This window comes from Monopterus albus, unplaced genomic scaffold (assembly GCF_001952655.1).
Source record: "Monopterus albus unplaced genomic scaffold, M_albus_1.0 scaffold267.1, whole genome shotgun sequence".
Classification (NCBI taxonomy): Eukaryota; Metazoa; Chordata; class Actinopteri; order Synbranchiformes; family Synbranchidae; genus Monopterus; species Monopterus albus.
The window spans coordinates 621,152-640,615 of NW_018128147.1; the positions used below are offsets into that span (position 1 = coordinate 621,152).

The 19,464-nt window shown below is 40.1% G+C and overlaps 1 protein-coding gene across 5 annotated transcripts in view; it reads left to right on the forward strand.

The window, feature by feature from the left end:
* Positions 1–19,464, forward strand: part of alcama (activated leukocyte cell adhesion molecule a) — a 116,591-nt gene that overhangs the window by 52,918 nt on the left and 44,209 nt on the right. For 4 of the 5 annotated variants that reach the window (XM_020621749.1, XM_020621748.1, XM_020621746.1 and 1 more), the window contains exons 2-4: positions 10,052–10,158; positions 17,572–17,791; positions 18,336–18,400. In XM_020621749.1, coding sequence (XP_020477405.1) covers positions 10,052–10,158; positions 17,572–17,791; positions 18,336–18,400 — 392 coding nt within the window. Of the gene's footprint in view, positions 1–9,362; positions 9,507–10,051; positions 10,159–17,571; positions 17,792–18,335; positions 18,401–19,464 lie in introns of those variants that run through there. The other variant, XM_020621750.1, reaches the window with a different exon arrangement.

The following is a 19,464-nucleotide window of genomic DNA, read 5'->3' on the forward strand; positions in this document are numbered from 1 at the left end:
GCGTCGTCCCCACAAATCCAGTTTGGCTTTAAATGCAGCTACTTTATCTGCCAACTTGAAGACAGTTGTCATTTTCCCCTGAAGTGACAGATTGAGTTCATTGAGCAGGCTGAATATGTCGCACAAGTAAGCCAGTTTTGGCGCTCAAGTGACCGAGATGTAACCGAGAGAATGCGGTCATTTTTCAAAATAAAAGATCGTTCATACTCAGATAATAAATAAAACAGAAATAATTAATGATTTCTTGTGCGGCCCGGTACCAATTGATCCACGGACCGGTACCGGTCCGCGGCCCGGGGGTTGGGGACCACGGCATTATGGGATATTTGTGTCAATCAGTTGTTCAGGACAATATAGAGGCAAAGACACAGAATCCTTACATGGCCTTAACATCATGATTATCCACAGTTACACACTGAATTCCCAAAAGAAGGCTCATCTACATTGGTAATGTACAAAAGGAAAACCTTGGGAATCTATGGGAATCTGTGGAGGAGAAATTCCAATTAATTAATGCTGTTGCGGTTCATTGTACTGTCCATTTCATATTCTGGCTTGAACATGGCAGGTAGGATTTGAGGTATTGTCAGAGTGTTTTTGCTCATGTGTTGTAGCTTCCTGATCCTCAACAGGAGTTGTGCGTGTTCACAAAGTATCCTCCTGTTTTCAGGATGTGATATTGGGTTTTATCATCCTGAAATAATGACTGTTTGGAGTGATAATGGGTGCCAAGCTAATTTAGAAGTACCCATGATTAAACATTAAATGGCTGGAAATGAGCAAAATGAGCAGCCATGGGGAGTTTAAATGTATTGCCTTTAGTGTCATCGCAGACTGATACAGATGGCGATCCTGGCAGATATCGACATATGAGCTGATGTACATATGGCCTCTTGATTGTCATTTATGGTGGTAACAAATTATCTGTTAAGTGCCAGTAACCCAATCCATTGCCATCAGTGGCCCTAACAGCTTGGCTGAAGGCCTCCAGAGGTGTTGTTTTACACTGGGATGAGGGACCCTGCACATGGTGCAGGAGTGTCCCCTTTAAGTGCTATATTTTCATTCCATATCTCTCGCAGAGCATCTTATCAATATGCCACACTGTCTTTCAGGAGTTTGAATTATCAAAAGAAGTTCCCAGTAGAATGCTGAAGGGATGATTTATTTTTGAGCATGTTCAGATAGTCTCCATTCACAGTTATCCTTACATTTGCCAGAACACTTCAAGTTAAAATGTAAACTGTGAGATCTCCTCTAGCTGACACACTGTTAAGTGCTGAAGCTTGGCCTATATCTGATCCATGGATCATGCTGGAGCTAATTACCATCTGCTTACTCACACTTCCTGGGCCCTGCACACTGGCTTGTTTTCAGTTATATCTCCAGAAAGAAGATTACAAGCTTTCACTTTAATTTTTGGTGAAGAAAGCTGCATGGCTGCATCTCCAACATTTGAGGGCCATTATATATGTGTGACTGGGGCAAGTGCAGCTGCTAATTTTCCCCACTGTGTTAATGGTGGATACAAGGGCTCAAACCAGTGGAGCTGATAAGCCTTTTTTATCTCATATTGAGCTGCTCTCCAACAATTTGTTGTTCAGTCATTATTTATCCTTTCTTCTCAGCTGGGCAGAATCCTGCACTCTTAACATCACAGATTCATGTAAACTTGAACCTTTTATCTCCTTTAAGTCCAGCATCTTTGACTTGTTTTGATATCTGTTAGTTTCTTGTTTTTTCTGTCAAATTTCCTTCTTTGCTTGGTTTAAGTTGAACCAAAATGTGCTAGCCTTGCTATATAAATCGTTAATATTTAGTATTACAGAGTTTCTGCAGGTCCTTATAAAGACATCAAAAGTTTCAAATCCTATCATTCGAATTTTGTACTTAAAAAGTCGTATAGTATCTTAAATACAATTTTGGTAGATCATGCTTAAGTCAATTATTTTAACATGAAGTTGAGGTTACTTTTATGTCATGGTAATTTCAGTCCTGCTTTTATGTGTTTTTGGAAAAATGTAGTAGTCTGTGGGATGTTGGTTCCATGTTGTAGTTCTTTCTCTTATCAGTTTATATTTATCACGCTGTAAATAAAACTACATAATCAAACCAACTTGAAACCCTGAACATTTGCTAAGTTTAGAGCCCATCAGAATTTATTAGCGAACACTCAGCTAGCATGTTGCGGTGTGTGAATTAACATAGCATCTTTTCCATAAAATGCTGTTTCTGTTACTTTCATCTACCTAATACAGGGAAATGCAACTTTAAACCTGGACTGAAAACAGTGCATTCAGTGTTTGTTTGAAGCCTCACAGCCCACAGTATGATGTGCAAGAAGCTGCTGGAATCAGGATCTTTGGGTATAAAGTTACTGGAGTTACTATAAAATTTGGGTGTAAAGGTACTGGAGTCAGTCAGACTGGACAGTTTGAAACTGGGTCTGAGCTAGAACTGATTCTCAGTTGCCATCACTAAGTGCAACCCACTCTGTACCAACTTCTGGAACACTGGTAAGCGACCTCCGGATCATTTAGATCTATGTAGACATAAAAAAAAAACTGAGTTGCTGCAGACTTTACACAATGTAGATATAAAAATCAGAGTCCAACACTAACTTGCAAAGTTATTTGTTCATATGCAGCATGAATATTCAACGGGTTTGATCGATGTTGATGACCTGATCAGACTTTTTGCCAGTGTGAGGGAGAAATAAGTACTATATTGCATTCAAAGTGGTCTAAAATAGGTCTTAAAAAGTCTGAAATTTAACTTACTGAAACCTGAATAAACCTTCTTTTTCATTCTTCATGTTTCAATGAGCCATTTATTCTTTACATCTTCAGACAGAGCAACAACTGTAGATAACAGAGGACTGACTGAATGCTTTGATCCAAAGTGCTCTATTGTACCGTACAAGCACACAGGTCATTCTTTCAGCAGGTACCTAATGAAAATGAAAGCCCTTTCACTATATAGGCATTGTGCTGTACTCTCATGTTATATGTGATGCTGGGATAAACATGATCCTAATGTACAGTACAAGATGAGGTTACAGTACTGGTGCTAATGATTCTGCCTTAATAATATCAGCATTGGCATTGGGATGGCCTTGACCTCTGAAGAAGTGAGCTATACTGTACCTATGAAATGGTGTACAGTAATTCCTTATGTATGATGTGGTTAGATGATTGTCATAAAAACTGCCATAATACACACCTAATAATACATAATACACAAATATATGTACAAACTCAGTGTTTATAAGGAAATGTTTTTTAAATACTGGACAAATCTTTATGGACACGCCACTGATTTTATAATTTAAGTTCAATTTCTAGAACTGCCTTTTTTCATCTGCACAATATTGCGAAAATGAGGACCATCCTGTCTCAAAGTGATGCTGAAAAACTGGTACATGCATTTGTTACTTCCAGGCTGGACTATTGTAACTCTTTACTATCAGGGTGTCCCAGTAAGTCCCTAAAAAGCCTTCACTTAATCCAAAATGCTGCAGCCAGACTACTGACAGGAACTAACAAGAGAGATCATATCTCTCCCATATTAACTTCTCTCCACTGGCTCCCTGTAAAATCCAGAATAGAATTTAAAATCCTTCTCCTAACATACAAAGCCCTTAATGACAAGGCTCCATCGTATCTTAAAGACCTCGTAGAGCCTTATCATCCTAACAGAGCACTTCACTCTCAGAGTGTAGGTTTACTTGTGGTTCCTAGAGTCCACAAAAGGGTTAGGGTGATGGACTTTTTCTTGTCAGTAGGGTGCAACATCAAGAGGCTTTTGGTTCCTATATAGGAAGTGTAGGATAGGATCCAGTTTATTTATTTATTTTTTTCATTTATTTTTAGCTTGTCTCATATGAGCGATTAAAAGCCGTCCCTGGTAGGCTAGTGGTTAAGGCGCAGCGCTCTCACTGCTGCGGTCCGGGTTCAAATCAGGGTTGCGTCAGGAAGGGCATCCGGCGTAAAATACGTGCCAAATGTCAACATGTAAGTCATCAGTGTGACGATTCGCTGTGGCGACCCCTAAATGGGAAAAAAGCCGAAAGTGACTTTCTTTCATATGAGCGATTAAAACTCATGCTATGCCTGCCTTTTTGCTGTGTAGACTTCGACATTTAAAAATGTCTCTCAGTAGTCCCCTAGTGTCATTGCAATAGTAAATCACCAGAGTACCCCTGTAGCCACACATTGTAATTTATGTGTTGAACAATAGCGGTTCCATCACTCAGGACACATTATCACTAGGTGGGAAGGGGGTCAAAAAGAAGTCTGTAGTACATATCTCACAACAGACATTGTGTGGGTGAAGTATAAACATTCCCTCCTACTTGCATCAACAGATGGCAGGATTACTGCTTTTCTCTGTCAAGCTGCAGTTTTTACGCTCCAGTCTGATTTTCAGTCAACCTTTGATCACTGCCATGGCAGAAACGTTTCATGGGTCATGCAGATAGGCACCTATACTATCTTTTGTGCAGAGTTGATGTGTTTGTCTTCAGATCCTCCTCATATTCTGTGAAATTCAATATAATTATCAACTTTTTGTTAATTTCCTGTAGGTGTTGGTCTTCATCTGTTCAGCTACAGTGGTATAACTGCTCCTGCTATTAAGACTTCTTTTTATTTATTCCATATAGTAGATTAAACAGCCTTTTCTTACTTTTAGAGAATATTTCCCAGGAAAGGCCTAAAGTACTATCAGCTCTTGGTTAAACCAGCAAGTTTTGGGTTTGTTGTGAACCAGCACTGACATACAGTATCATCAGCTTGTGGGGTGGTATGGTGTACTTGTTAGCAAACATGTTTAGCAGTTATCATGATCACTCATTTGGAGCCATGCTCCTGGTCCCCTGGCTAACAAAGCAGCAGGAAGTAGGGGTGCTGAGGCTGCTACAGCATCCAGGGGCTGCAACCCTACCTCTAAATAGCTGAAAATGTTATAGGCCAGAGCCTATTTATTCTGCTTTATATTAGGTTCTAATTTGAATTGACACATTTCATGTAACCTTTCCTAGTCCCTGACACCAGCAGGCTTATAGGTTGATAAAATTAAAAATAAATACATTTAAAACATTGCTTCTTGGTGCATCAGAACAAGGAGAAATGCCAAAATACACTATAGGACAGGCCACATAAAGGTGAGATTTGTGCTTTATTAGCAGTGTTTTCAAACATTGTCTACAAGATAAAAACCTTTAAAGGGTAGTCACTAAAGTGGTTGGTTTAGCAAATGTGCCTCCGATTTGTTTACCCTGATTTTGGAACTCAGTGCACACATAAGGCGCACCGGATTATTAGGCACACGGCCGATTTTTGAGAAAATTTAAGGCTTTTAGGTGTGCCTTATAGTGCGGAAAATACGGTACTTCTGTCCTGCTGCTCTGACAGTTTTGCACTTCTTTTTTTTGCACACACTCCTTCCCTTGGACATCAAGTATTGTGCCACAGTAATTTTTCATCCAGCACAAACACAGTATTCACAAAAACTGCGCTTCTGAGGAGGGAAAACGTACTGTACAACAGTGACCACAGTAGGGTCAAGCTTTTTCAATTATGCTCCAGAGTAGAGACAACTGGACGTGCTGTTATGCTAATGTATGTTAATCAACTCGTTGCCTAAATAAGCATTTGTTGCTAATATATTAGAGCAAATGTTTATTTTGGTGACTGCAAGCTTGACAGAAGCCAAGAAAAATGATGGTGACATTTTATGCAAGAATGCTCAGGCACAGCTTTCAGACAGAATGATAGATGAGGCAGAGTGTGTATACATAATGTGTATGTGCCTTTGTTCTTCTACCAGAAGGGGGCGTGTGAAGATGTGTACATGAACATAAATAAACATGCATACTTGTAAATGCACACACACACACATTTTTCAGGCTTGTTCATTTTTGTCTTTCTCATCAAGTTGGAATCATCTTTACTGTGTCTTTAACAAGGCAGCATAGAATGAACACATGGTTGCAGGTATTTATTTATATTTTGGTATGTTCTGTGCTGAGAGTGTGTCCTGATGTTGTCTTGGCCAGGATACTGCTGTAAAAAAAGAATTGTACTCTTATTAGATCTTTCTGGTTACAGTATAATTGTTATTTTTTTATATCAAAGGAAAAAAAAAAATCCCTGCTAGCTCCTTGAGGTCCAGTCACTTGATCCAGTTGGATTAGGTTGGAAAAGCCAGCTTTTGTATTTTCTATCATGGGCATGGATGCAAAGCAGCTGGCTATATCTGGATTCAATGAATCTGTGTTTCTGGGGATGTATTGTGTTGAGCACGTCATTTGCATGCTCTGCTCCAACTGAAGAGTTGTCTGTGAGTTGTTTAGCTCATTAAAGACATGCCATAGAGAAGTGGGAGACCAGACTGCCATGATAGGTTTTTCCTCCATTTTGTTTAAAAATGTCATGTAGTGGTCTGGAGCAGTAAACAACTTTGTGTCCAGCTTTAATCAAGATGATCATAATTCACTCTCACCTGGCCTTCGCTTGCACTGCATCACAGGACATTATCATAAATTTAAGCATTCGTCACTTTGAATCTATGTGTGAACGCATCATTACACAAAGACACATTTGACAGGTATCCAAGTGTGAGTTTGTCCCAAAGCTGTGCCATCTGCTCTGCAAAGGAAGCAGCTGAGTCTTATGTTTGCATGTGGTATTGAAGGTGAGGAGGGATGTATCCATGTTTGTTAATGTTTTTTATTGTCATGTTGCATTTGCAGGGGCATTTGAGTGGGCCTACCACGCACAGAGGTCCTGACAAGATGGCGCCGCTGTATCTGGCCAGCTGCTTGCTCCTCCTATGCTTGTTTTGTTTTGTTATATTTGATGCTGCCTTAAGTGTTTTCTGCGCTAGTATATGATGGCCAAACCCCAAGCGTTATTCTAACTCTTCTAGATTTATCGGCAGCCTTTGACACAGTTGACCATGCAGTTTTTCTCTCCCAGTTGGAACACTGTGTTGGCCTGAGAGGCACGGTTCTAAAGTGGTTTACCTCCTTCCTGACCAATAGGACCAATAGGACCTTCTCTGTCATGATTGGCGATTTCTCCTCCACTAGAGCCCCTCTCACCTCAGGTGTTCCTCAGGGCTCGATTCTGGCCCAGCTACTTTTTTCTTTATATATGTCACCACTTGGTTCAATCATATCAAGGATAATGTTCATTTTCATTTTTATGCGGATGACATTCAGATCTGTGTGCCGCTGATACTAGGCGATTCTAACGCACTTACCCCACTGCATAATTGTATCCTCTTTCAAGCATATAAAACAGTTGATATAACAACACACATTTTTACACACAATCCAATATCAATTAGCTTATACCTAATACATGCTTGAATGGAGTAGGAAGAAGTCAGACTTATCCAGTCCTACCCCATGACATCATCTTACCATCATTGGTTTGCAAGCAATAAATGATTCACTTCTGCACACACACACATTATACTAAAAAAGAATATAACAGTGTTAACATTCTTAAATCACACAATTGATATACTAAAGAATGGTTTACAAAATATAATCATTGAGCCTGTTCTTGCATATATCTTGATTGACACACACCTTTATATTTACGTTTGACCTCGTCAATTCTATTACTATTTTTTAAGTCCCCACTTAAATTATTCCATAGTTTTACCCCACTTATGGAAATACAAAATCTTTTTTTGGTTGTACGTATAGCATGAACTTTTAAATTTAACTGACCCCTTAAATTGTATCCCCCTTCCCTTTCGACACACACCTTTATATTTACGTTAGCACCGTTGCCTCACAGCGAGAAGGTTCCAGGTTCAGGCCCCACCCGGGACCTTTCTGTGTGGAGTTTGCATGTTCTCCTCGTGCTTGCGTGGGTTCTCTCCGGGTACTCCAGCTTCCTCCCACAGACCAAAGACATGCAGCTTAGGTTGATTGGTGTCTCTAAATTACCCATAGGAGTGCATGTGTGCGTGTGTGGTTGTACATCTATGTGTTAGCCTTGCGATGGATTGGCGACCTGTCCAGGGTGTACCCCGCCTTCACCCAATTGCCGGCCGGGATTGGCTCCAACCCCCCGCCCCCTCGTGACCCCGCTCAGGGACTGAGCGGTAGAAAATGAATGAATGAATTTAATTGAGTTTTTCTTATGGAGTTGAATACACCCACACTATACACACTTTTTTTTACTCTTTGGTGAATGTTTGTCATCTTATTTTCCATGTTATGTCAAATAAACGTGTTATTTTGTTGTTAAAAAAAAACCCCAAAAGTACAAACAAAAAAACTGTGCATGTGTTTTCCTTAGACATGACTGGGTGACCTAGAAAACTGGTCCTGTTCATGAAATCTTAGTTAATGATTACATAGAAAGATTTGTAATTGAAGTATTGTGTTTTTTTGTGGTTTTGCTTGACTACTGTCTATGGTATAAATTTAGAGTAAAAACTGATACTCATGTTGTTGGGGTGGAACTAAAAGTTTAGCATGAGTAACAGCTCTCGGCCGAGGGACTATGAGAAGGCAAGCATGAGGCCTGGCCCTGAGCAGCCGCCTCATTTAGCAGCTGCACTTGTGCTTTATCTGTCGTCATCACTCTGGAATGACCAGAATTTCAACTGCTTCTTGTTCTGCCTGCTTGGCTGAAAGTTCAAAGAGAAAGACTTGCTGCCTGAAGACCTTAGTGTCTCTGAACCCTGCTCTGACCTCCATCTATCTTCTCGCCGCCCCTTGTCTCCCTCTCATGGTGTGCTTGGCTGTGCTTTGCTGCCATTGCAACTACTCCACCTCAGTGCTCCCTCACTCTTGTGGACAGAGGTTTTGTGGTGGTGGTGCAGAGCACAAATGAGCTTGACTTGCCAAGTCAGACCTTTCACATACCTTTCAAACTTAATTGGAGGCTTCTGACATGTGGTGTCACAATATTTGGAGTGACAACATAGTATGATTTTGTTTTATTGACTTTGTCCACACCTATTCATTTTAAGACACTTATGCTTACAGTGTAACCACAGTCTCTTTCAGGGTGTCTGAAAACTTTGGGATCATAGAGATACATTATAAGCCATAGGTTTTGCTTTATTCTTCTGTTCTTTCTCTGCCCTCACCACTGTTCAAAGGCTCCAGATCTGTTATGATTCTGTCCCGCCGGTTTCTGTTCTCGTCCTTTTATTTTGACATTACTTCCTGTTTTTGTTTCACCACAGTTTCAGACTTTTTATTTTAATCGGCACTCATTGTTTTCACCTGCTCCTGATTGTTTGCACCTGTTTTCACCACATTATAAGCAACTTTCCCCCACCAGTTACCTGCCAGATCGTTCTCTCACTCCCGTGCAGACTTTCCAGCGTTAATGTTTTTTTGGTATTTCCTGTTCTGACCTCGGATCGTGTACTGTGACCATTGTGTTTTGCCTTGCCCTCTTGCTTCAGACTGCCTTCTGTGAATGGGTTATTGGACTTCCCTCTCTCAGTTTTGTGAATTCCTCAGCTGTGTAAGTTTGCAGGCTCTTTTCCTGGACTGTGTTTTCGACCCGAGTGTGTGCATCGTGTTTTACGTAGTTTTCTGTATTGTTTTGTTGTTCCGTGCTCTCATTAAAGAGACAGTTATTCACTTATCCTCGTCCGGCAATATAATTGAGTTCACCCTCTCGATATTATCAGCAGCTTCACGCTCCGACCCTGACACAGATCAAGTGATTTAAGAATGCTCATCAGACAAATATGTTAATCCTTCAAGTACTGTTTTTCTTGGTGGGTTTTTTGTGATAACCCCCTTTGACTGTAACACAGCTCTATCAGAACATTTATTTGATGTGCACAAGCACACTGGAACCGTACTCGGCATGGGGGGAGCATGGAATTCTCATTTCAGGTGTCTGTATAGATTTGATCACTCAGGCCCCAAACAAGCAATACACAGGACAGACTCCCACCACTGCTGCACACCCTTTGCTGAATCAAGTGCTCACCTGACAGTACTGTACATAGTACAGTATATTTGAATAATAATTATGTTCTGTTGCCATTTGCGTTGCAGTGCAGGGGACCGAACATGTGACTGCTTTGTATGGAGAGACCATTGTCATACCATGCAATAAAGGAGCTCCAGCACCAAAGGATCTGATGTTCATCAAGTGGAAATATGTAAGTAGATACTGACTCTCAGTGCTGTCTATGAAGAGTCTGAACTTTACTGAATACACATTTTCCCAAGCCAAGACATTTAATGACCTGTATAGAAAATTATTTGACTCGTCGTGGTTAGAGTGTGATGCCGACTAAATTAATTCAGACAAACCATCCCAATTCAAAGGATCATTTAATATTACAATTATTCTGAATAGAGTAGTATTTAAACAGATTATCTTGTAGTTAGGGAAACAGAACAGATGGAATGGATACAGTATTAAAGAAGAAGATTGTCAGAGTGCCAGTCAGTCTTAGTCAGCAGTCAGTCAGTCTTAATTCAGCATCCCCCCAGCCGGCTGGGTTCCCCACAAAGTATACTCTCCCTGTCACAGTAGCATTGTCATCCTCTCTTTCTCCTTCTTCTGCTCTAACCCAGCTTTTTATCTGCTCGCAATTACACAGCCCTCTATGGCCTGAGCCATGAAGATGCGGTCCCATGCCAGCTACCCACACACACCTTCTTCCGAGCATTGTCTAAAAATGTCCAGTACATGAACTTCTAGGTTGCATTGACCTAGCACACATTTCCTTTTTCTAAACCTGAGCAGAGCACACGTTCACATAAGGACTACAGTATATCCATTCCCTATCTGAGGAGGAAGTCACTTGGGATGTTGACCCATAGGTTAAACAAGGGGGACACAGCACAAGATATTCTTGCCTGCTCAAGAAACAGATCAAGCTTCCATACACACTGAGCTCAGCCTTACATCCTTTACAAAACTATTACAAATAATATCTAAATATGAACTACATACTGTTCTATTACATATTACCTCTGGAACCTTGTTTATTTTCAACCACTACACTCATCTTTGAGATATGTGGTTATACAGAGTATACTATATTTTGTTCTTTTTAAGAAGAGCAAAATTATTATTACAGTTTATGTATGTCATGATTATGAAATAAATAAAATAGGTTCCACTCTCCCTGATATTTTTCATCATCCAGCCTTTAGAGTCTGCAGTTTTCTTACAAGTGTCATCCTCCCAAAACCCACAGACACTGTATCTGCTCCCTGAATTATATATCAAAAGTACAACAGCACTAAAGATGTCTGAAGGCCTCATTTATATTTTGGCTGTTTCCTTCCCATAGATTTATCTGAGTTAATTTCAACTACAGCTGGACCCAATTACCTGACTATTCAAATATTTGATCGTTGAGTAGGTAATTGGTTTTCAGTTTTAGTATTTGAATATTTGAGACAGCAGTAAATTTTAGTGCAGTGTGAGTCTGATGATGAAGACAAAAGAACACAGTAGAGGCAGCTTGGTCTGCTAGCTAGTACTCATGTCTCTGAAAACATTGGAGAAAATCTCCAAATACAGATGTAGCCACTCAGGATTGCTGAATGGCTTTCTGCTGGCGTGCAGTTCCCATCAGCCTTCCATGAGCCCCCCTTTCAACTGATACATTTCACAAGAAACACACCCACTAAAGAGGTATTCCTTGTTTTCCACTGTGTCACCACTAGAAGACGCTTTGTTCTCAAAAACACACAAACCAGAGCGTGACTGCCTGAAGTCCTGTATTCACACTGCAAAGGCATGTTTTTGTTTAGGTCATGGTTTATGCACTAGAAGTGTCTGACCATAGTCCTTATCATACAGGTACAGCACCAGATAAATAATTATTACCTGCTACACTAGGTTTCATATTTCTAGTCAAAGATCTATTAAACATGGTTAGCATGCTTAATTTATATTAAGAAATAATAAGTAATAACTAAATATTAAAGTCTGCTAGAATGAAGAAGATAACGTCTTTGTGAAGATTCATTTGAAATCTGACCTATCGCACAGCTGCAGTTATGTGGACTTTGTAAAACGATACTGTCAATACAGCTTCATTAAAAACACAAGGGGCAGAATGAGGGTTTAACGGCCAGCTATCACTGTCTTAAAGTACAGATTACTAGTTTATTACTTGTTCACCCTGTCTCTTAAAATGTTCCCATGCAACTAAACTGCAAATGCACATACATTTTGTAAGGAAAGCATTTGACTGTCACATTCCGATGCAAAGTCATTTTTGAATGAATGAAACGCTGCATTTTTCTACTGACACAGATGGAGAAAGAGTTGTGGGGAGGGCGGCAAAGGCATGAAGCGCAGTTTTGAGTTCGACTCCACCTTGAAATTTGCTCTGTGTCAGTTTTGCTCTCTCTCTCTTCACCAAGATTTGTGAGAGTCATGTGCTGGAAGACCTGATATTTTGGCAGAAAAAAATACATTGGCTGGGAACATTTTATTGCTAATGCAATACAGACAAAGCAAAAGAGACATATTAATGTAACAAGAGTCTGATTAGGTGAAAGCTATCTGCATTTTCTATTTCGGTCTCGTGAGGACACATCCTGTGGATTTCGGAATGGTAGCCTACTGGGGATGTGTTTAATGCACTGGCTTCACATCGCAGTACATTTCACAATTCTGAAATGTAAAAATGTTCCAAGTTAAATTAGAGCAGAGAATCATTTCTTCTGCATCATATACTGTAGGCTATTGTACGTAACCTTGTTCTAAACCTTCTTTAAAGTTATATCATGTTAACACTGGGTGAAATAAATAACTCCAATAGTCTTTGTTTTTAAGGGCTCACAATCAAAATTAAACCACCATGATGCCTGCTTTGCATTCAAATGTCCATCTTAAAATTCAAAAACTCCCAGTAGCAGCTGTTTGTTCCTATTGGTTTCAGTGTGTAAAGTGTGAAGCAGTGTGCAACAGCTCAGTTATTTGTCTGCAGGAGTTGTCTATAGTGAATATCAGTGGTGCCTGCAGGATTATATTTCATAGCACTCACAAGGACTACCTACGGCACCATATAGTATCTTTAACAAGGAAATTTCTCATTATAACAAGATACTTTGCTCATTTTTATGTGATACTTTCACGTTAAAATATTTTTCATGTTATTACGACAATGTATTTTCTCATTTTAACAACATACTGTGGGCTACTTCATGATTATAAGAACATACTGTATTTTCTCATAATAACATGACCCCTGCACAGCTTGGAGTGAGTGCAGCACGCACATTGTCTTTGAGCAGCACCTCTGTAGCTCATTCAGTTCAGATGGCTCTCTCTCATTAACATCCTCCCAGACCAACTTTCCACGCAGTGACCAACATCTCCTACCCATTAAACTAAGGGAAACCAAACCAAATGAAAGAGGGAGCACAGTTTGGAGATGTAGAGAGGGAAAAACAGCACATATGCCTGCCAGAGGCTGAAGATAAGTCATTCGTATTTAAATGAAGTGGTCACACATCTCAGGTATGAGGCCATCTCCATAGTTATCCAACCCTGCTCCTACACCGATCCATAAAGATATAGAGTTGTTTGTTTTAGGGAATTCACTGTGACAGAAATCATGATTTACCGCAAGCACAGAAGACACAGCAACAGGGCCGTGCACAGACATTTTATGTGCACACACAAGTTCAGAAAAAGGACAGCCCTCTCACTGACAGTTATGTATTAAAACTACAGTAGTACATCATTTATTTGTGTAACTACATACTTACTAATACAATCATGCTGATATTTAGGTAATTATCAGTTCACATTGAGACCGTAGTCTTTAGTAGGCTATTCACTATTTGTAAAGCTATGTGCACTGCAGTCACTGCATTACAAAAGTAAGCCACACCAGACTGTAACTGCCAGTGACTCAGCTACGAGTAACTGAGCTTCTTTTTCTGCACATGGACTGTCATTTGGCAGTGTTCTAATAATGTTTAAGGTGCTGTAAGTACTATAGTGACTAATGCTATAGAGGTGCTGCTCAAAGACAGTGTTTAACAAGTTTCATTATGCTTATGTGTTGACTCAAAGTGCTTGGTTTAGAGAAAGCAAAACTTAAAAGCGGCTTCAAATCAAATGCTAAAGCAGAATTCCAAAACTGAACTCGAACCACTGATGTGACAACACTGCCCATTGTGCTTCCACCGTACTCCTTTCTCCACCATTTTCTGCTGCTGTAGTGTAGGAAAATGCAGCACTTCATTCATTCAAGAATCAATGTAATGTTTCATCGGAATAAAATGTAATGACCAAATACGTTAACTACAAAACATATCTGCATTTGCAGTGTAGTTGTATAGACTATAGAGGAATATCATTTTTAGATGTGAGTGAGTGTCTATTTGGCCAAGACTGGCCCTGAAGTGCGGAAAAAGTCAGCGGTTTTATTCAGGAGAGCATAAAAGAGTGTTGTATTCCGGTTCTTTTTACCATGCTAACTCTGAGAGACGAGGCAGTCCAAGTAGCTTCAAAACAGTGCTGATTTATTCCATGAACACAGGTAAAAATTAACATTACATGCTCAGGTATCTTGCACCTCCAACATGCATGCAGGCAGCTGAAGGATGAAAGACCCCGAACCCAACAGGCCTGTACATTATATCGCTTTGGGCTAGCCCCATTCTACACAGGAACGCCAAACTGTGACGTCTCCCGGTGCCAGCTTTGCAGCTGACCATGGCAGTAGTCAAAACATGAAGAAAATCGATGTGTGATTGTCCGTTGATTGTGTGGTGTGTATCTAAGATATTCTGACATGACCTCTAGTGACATGTCATGACATTAAGCATAAAGTATTATGATTACGATTATGATTAAACACGTCATAATAATAATAAACATCCTGTCTCCTAACAGTAATCAACTTCCTATCTAGTTATCCTTGAACATAAACAACCTGGAGTACCCCATGGGAATGACTAAGCATTTAACAGCCTGAGCTAGACATCCTGTCTACACTAAACATTTCTAATACATGAAGTGTCTAACCAATGTCTATCTGACTAAAAATACCTAACAAGAGCAACAGAGCCTGAGGGCAACATTGACATAATATTGACATAATGCAATAACTGCCAGTGGCACGATGTCTCAAAGGCTTGAGCATGTACTCATAATGAAGTAGTAGTTGTTACTGTGACAGACACGGACACTGGTTAATATGTAGGCAGCCACTGCTAACCAGGTGCCTCAGCTCCGTTTGGTGTCCTACTGTATTCATCCACCAGCAGGTCTGGATATTAACAGAAGGATCAAATTATTAGTCAGCCGCAGTAAACAACAACAAATACTCCAACTGGTGGATATGTACAACAACGTGGGTGGCTTGCACACTCGGTGCTTAGGGGTGTTAACAAGGCAGCGCTGAGACCACTGCGTCATTGTGGGGGACACAGTGTGAGAGCAGGGGCTGTGTGCGGACCTGTCACAGATCGGACATGGTTCCACTGAGGTCCAGTCAGAAATTTAAGATGGCTGTATCTGTCGGCCTACTGATTTGTCTTACTTGGACAGGCGGACCAGATATTCCAAATCTAAATGTTTTACTTTCTTTCCAGGAAAAATCTAAATTTAATAAAGTAGCATAAGACCAATCCTAGGACAAAATATTTACAGAATAAAAGTTCCAAGGTCATTAAATCATAAGTGAAGTGTTGTTAAAACACAAAGATGCCTTGTTACTGTAGTAAGGCAGACAGACAATGAGCTACAAGCTACGTTTCATAAAAATTTGCCATTTTGATGAAATAGTTTATGTGCAGCCATCTTGTTCATTGCCCCGGGTATATCTGAATGAAGACCTGAGGGCCATAAAGTCATAGTCCCTGGCACATACAACATACAGTATACAGTACATTCTGATTCAAGGAAACAGACTTGAGCCAGCCCATACTTGAGTGTTTTGGGGTAAGCACTGCAAGACAAAATAAATGTGTTACACTGTTGCTTTTCATGGGAGGTTGCATCAAGTCTACAGTGAGACTCTTACATTTAAATGTCATTTAATCAGGATCATTTACAGACACACTGAACTCTGGTCCTTGCCTTGGAAATGACATATTGCCGGTATGTAAAAAGTGAAAGAAATAAAAGTTTTTAGTTGCACTGGTCATTAAACTAAGTTAAATCCCTGTAATTTTTGAAACTGGTTTTTGCCAGAAGACGTCACTGTACTAAAAACGCTGTTGTAAAAGGATTTCACTTGAATGTACTCAGTCATTACTACTACTACTCTACTTTCGGCTTTTCCTGTGAGGGGTTGCCACAGCGAATCCGATTCGCATGAGTAAATTTGGCACATTTTTATGCCGGATGCCCTTCCTGTCACAACCCTCTTTATTTATCCGGGCTTGGGACCAACACACTCACTCCTGGGGCAATTTAGAGCCTCCAGTCAACCTAAGCTGCATGTCTTTAGAACTTGGAAGGAAGCTGGAGTGCCCGGAGAGAACCCACGCAGACACAGAGAGAACATGCAGACTCCACACAGAAAGGCTCAAACCCAGAACCTTCTAGCTGTGAGGCGACAGCGACCGTGCCGCTGTGCTGCTCGTTCTCTGGGATTACTAAGAATCATAAAGTTTAAGACATCACCATTAGACCCTAGGCAGTTTTGATATATATGTATATAATAAGGTATTAATGCAAATTTATTTTAATGCCACAAATTTTTTGAAGTGCAATTAATGCACACACATTCTGTGACCCTCGGCCCACCCCTTAGTTTGGGAAATCAGGAAGTGAGGCAGCAGTAATGTTGTGTATGGCAGCCAGAAACAAACCTTCCTAAGCAGAAATGGATAAAGAAAGAGGGCGTTTTGATTTGGCATACACATTTTTTTAGAATTCAGATGACATTCAAGTAGTATTTGTGTATGATTTAAAAAATGTAGAAATAAAATATAAAGTGTGTGTTGTCTGATTCTTTGCTTGACTCAATGTGCAGCAGTTCTTTAGTCCAGGCAAAATGCATGTCACTCTGCCAGTGCACCTACAGCCCTGCTACTATCACCAGCAGACTGTGCAACCGTCACTTCAGAGTATGAGAGAGTGAGTAACATTAAGCCATTCCTGTCTAGTTCCTGTTCATCTTATGGTGCTGAAGAGTGCTGAAAATGCTCATGACACTTTGAGGCAAAACCTCAAGTGAGCACAGAGCTAAAAGCTAGTGTACTTAGTAAAATATTTAGCAAAAACAGGATTCAGTTATCCAGGTCATATAATTGTTATTGTAATCTAAATAAGGATCTTTTTATTCTCCAGCATAATTAGAATCGGTGAGATAAAGTATGATCTGTCATGCTGAGTCTACTAATATTGGAAGAGACCATGTGACCTGCAGTGTATATATCTTCTAATCAACATTCGTTGTTCATGGTGGTTGAACTTTGAATGATTGTACTGTCAGATATTCTTTGTTGAATGGCAGGTTTAATAAGGTGCCCTAGATTGTTTCATTTATGTTTAAATGATTGAGGACTGAGAACTATGATGTACATATTTCCAAAATCACCAAGTCCTTCTGTTGTTTCTGTCTCTTCTCATGCTTTAGGTAAAAGAAGATGGCTCTCCTGGTGATCTCTTAGTCAAGCAGGCTCGCAATGACCCGGCCACAGTACAAGCCACAGATGATTATGCCCAGCGGGTCAGCATTGATGACAAGTTCAGCCTGCTCATCAGCCAGGCCTCACTTAAAGACGAGAAGACCTTCACCTGCATGGTGGTGTCAGATAACAACCTCATGGAGTACCCTGTACTTGTTGTTGTTTACAGTAAGTTCAGTACAAGCTATTTTGGTTTCCATAAAGTCAGTGACAAAAACTAAAAATCATTAGCACAGACAAATGAATGAAAAACTAAACATTTTATCTGTCAGGCTTCATCAAAGCCTGCACTTTTGCTAACAAACATCTTATTTTTTAATAGCATTAAAACTCAGTGTTTTCCCCTGTGAATTTGTACCTTTTGTTTCCTCCTGTGCAAAGCTTCTGAATTTTAATCCTCAAAACTGCCTATGTATCACTTCTTAATGGCAAACTCAAACATGAAACAGAACACGAAGAGTCTAGCTCACTAGTCCTTGGAGGTTTGATTGTAGCTAACAAAGGCCAGGCTGAAATTATGTCATACAGCTTGAATATTATCAATGCAACACATTTACAGCACAGCATGTAGATGATCTGTGCTGTTTACTTGCCAAGTGCTGAACGTTGGTGGTGAAAAATGTTTTTCTCTGTGCTCAGTATAAAAATGCAAATTATCCCCAAAACACACTTTTGTGATTTCAAAATGAGATTTTCTCCTTTATGTTTGCAGAGAAACCATCATCAGTTAGGATTATGGACAAGTCTGAAGCACTGCAGAAGGACAAGCCAACAACAGTAAGATTCACTACAGCCGTTAAATTGTAGTAAACGGTCTTATACTCGCACAGCGCTTTTCTATGCATTGCAGCACTCTCAAAGCGCTTTCACCCATTCACACTCCCAGCTGGGGGAGGTTCAGTGTTTTACTCAAGGACACTTGGACATGTGGACTGGAGAAGCCGGGAATAGAACCACTTAGGAGACGACCCGCTCTACCTCCTGAGCCATAGCCATCCCCTGTGTGTGTTACAGTGTGAAGCTATCCCATTACACTGCATAAATACTGCATACAGAAGTGTGTGTGTGTGGAAGTTTAAGTAATTCTTTCTCTCTTTAGCTGTGGTACATGTAGTGTTACATACTGAATAGAAATATGTATTCAGTCAGGGAGTTCTGTTTGTCTATTCGATTAAATTTGTAAAATTCTATTGTAGGTAGATGGTGAATACCACTCTATGCGTATCCTAAAAAGCAGTGTATTGCATGAGGTGGCATTGTGGACCCTGGCTGGGGCACATTGGCCGCTGACATGCTGGATAATTTAGACGGTCCAAGCAGCCTGAGGTGGTAGAGGAATTCAGGAACAGAGGAGAAAACAAAAACAAGTCAAAAACAAGATTTTGTGTATGATTTAACAGTTTTGTTGTTCCCTAATCTTAACTACACTTTATATTTACATGACATTATTGGCATTTTTCAAAGTATGCCTGTTAATTTCTTGCTTCCAGGTGAATACTGGGCTTTATTTATTCTAGTGTGGTGCTGTGTAAAACATCAACTTTAAGCTTTAACTACTGAGTTGAGGAACCACATTACAATGAACCACTTGCCACCTTTCCATTTTGGTTAAAGATACGTTACTTTCATGTTGTGCTGTACTGTGACTGATTATTTGTTTGGAAACTCACCATTAGTAAGTACATCTAAGGGGACACTGACATCAGAGCATTCATGGATACTAACTACTTTCTGTGAGACACAATCAAATTCACACCATCCTTTTCACAGCATCCATGTTTTCGCATTGTTTTGGTTTTCAGACATCACAGCTCAGCAAATCAATCAAATCAAATTTTATT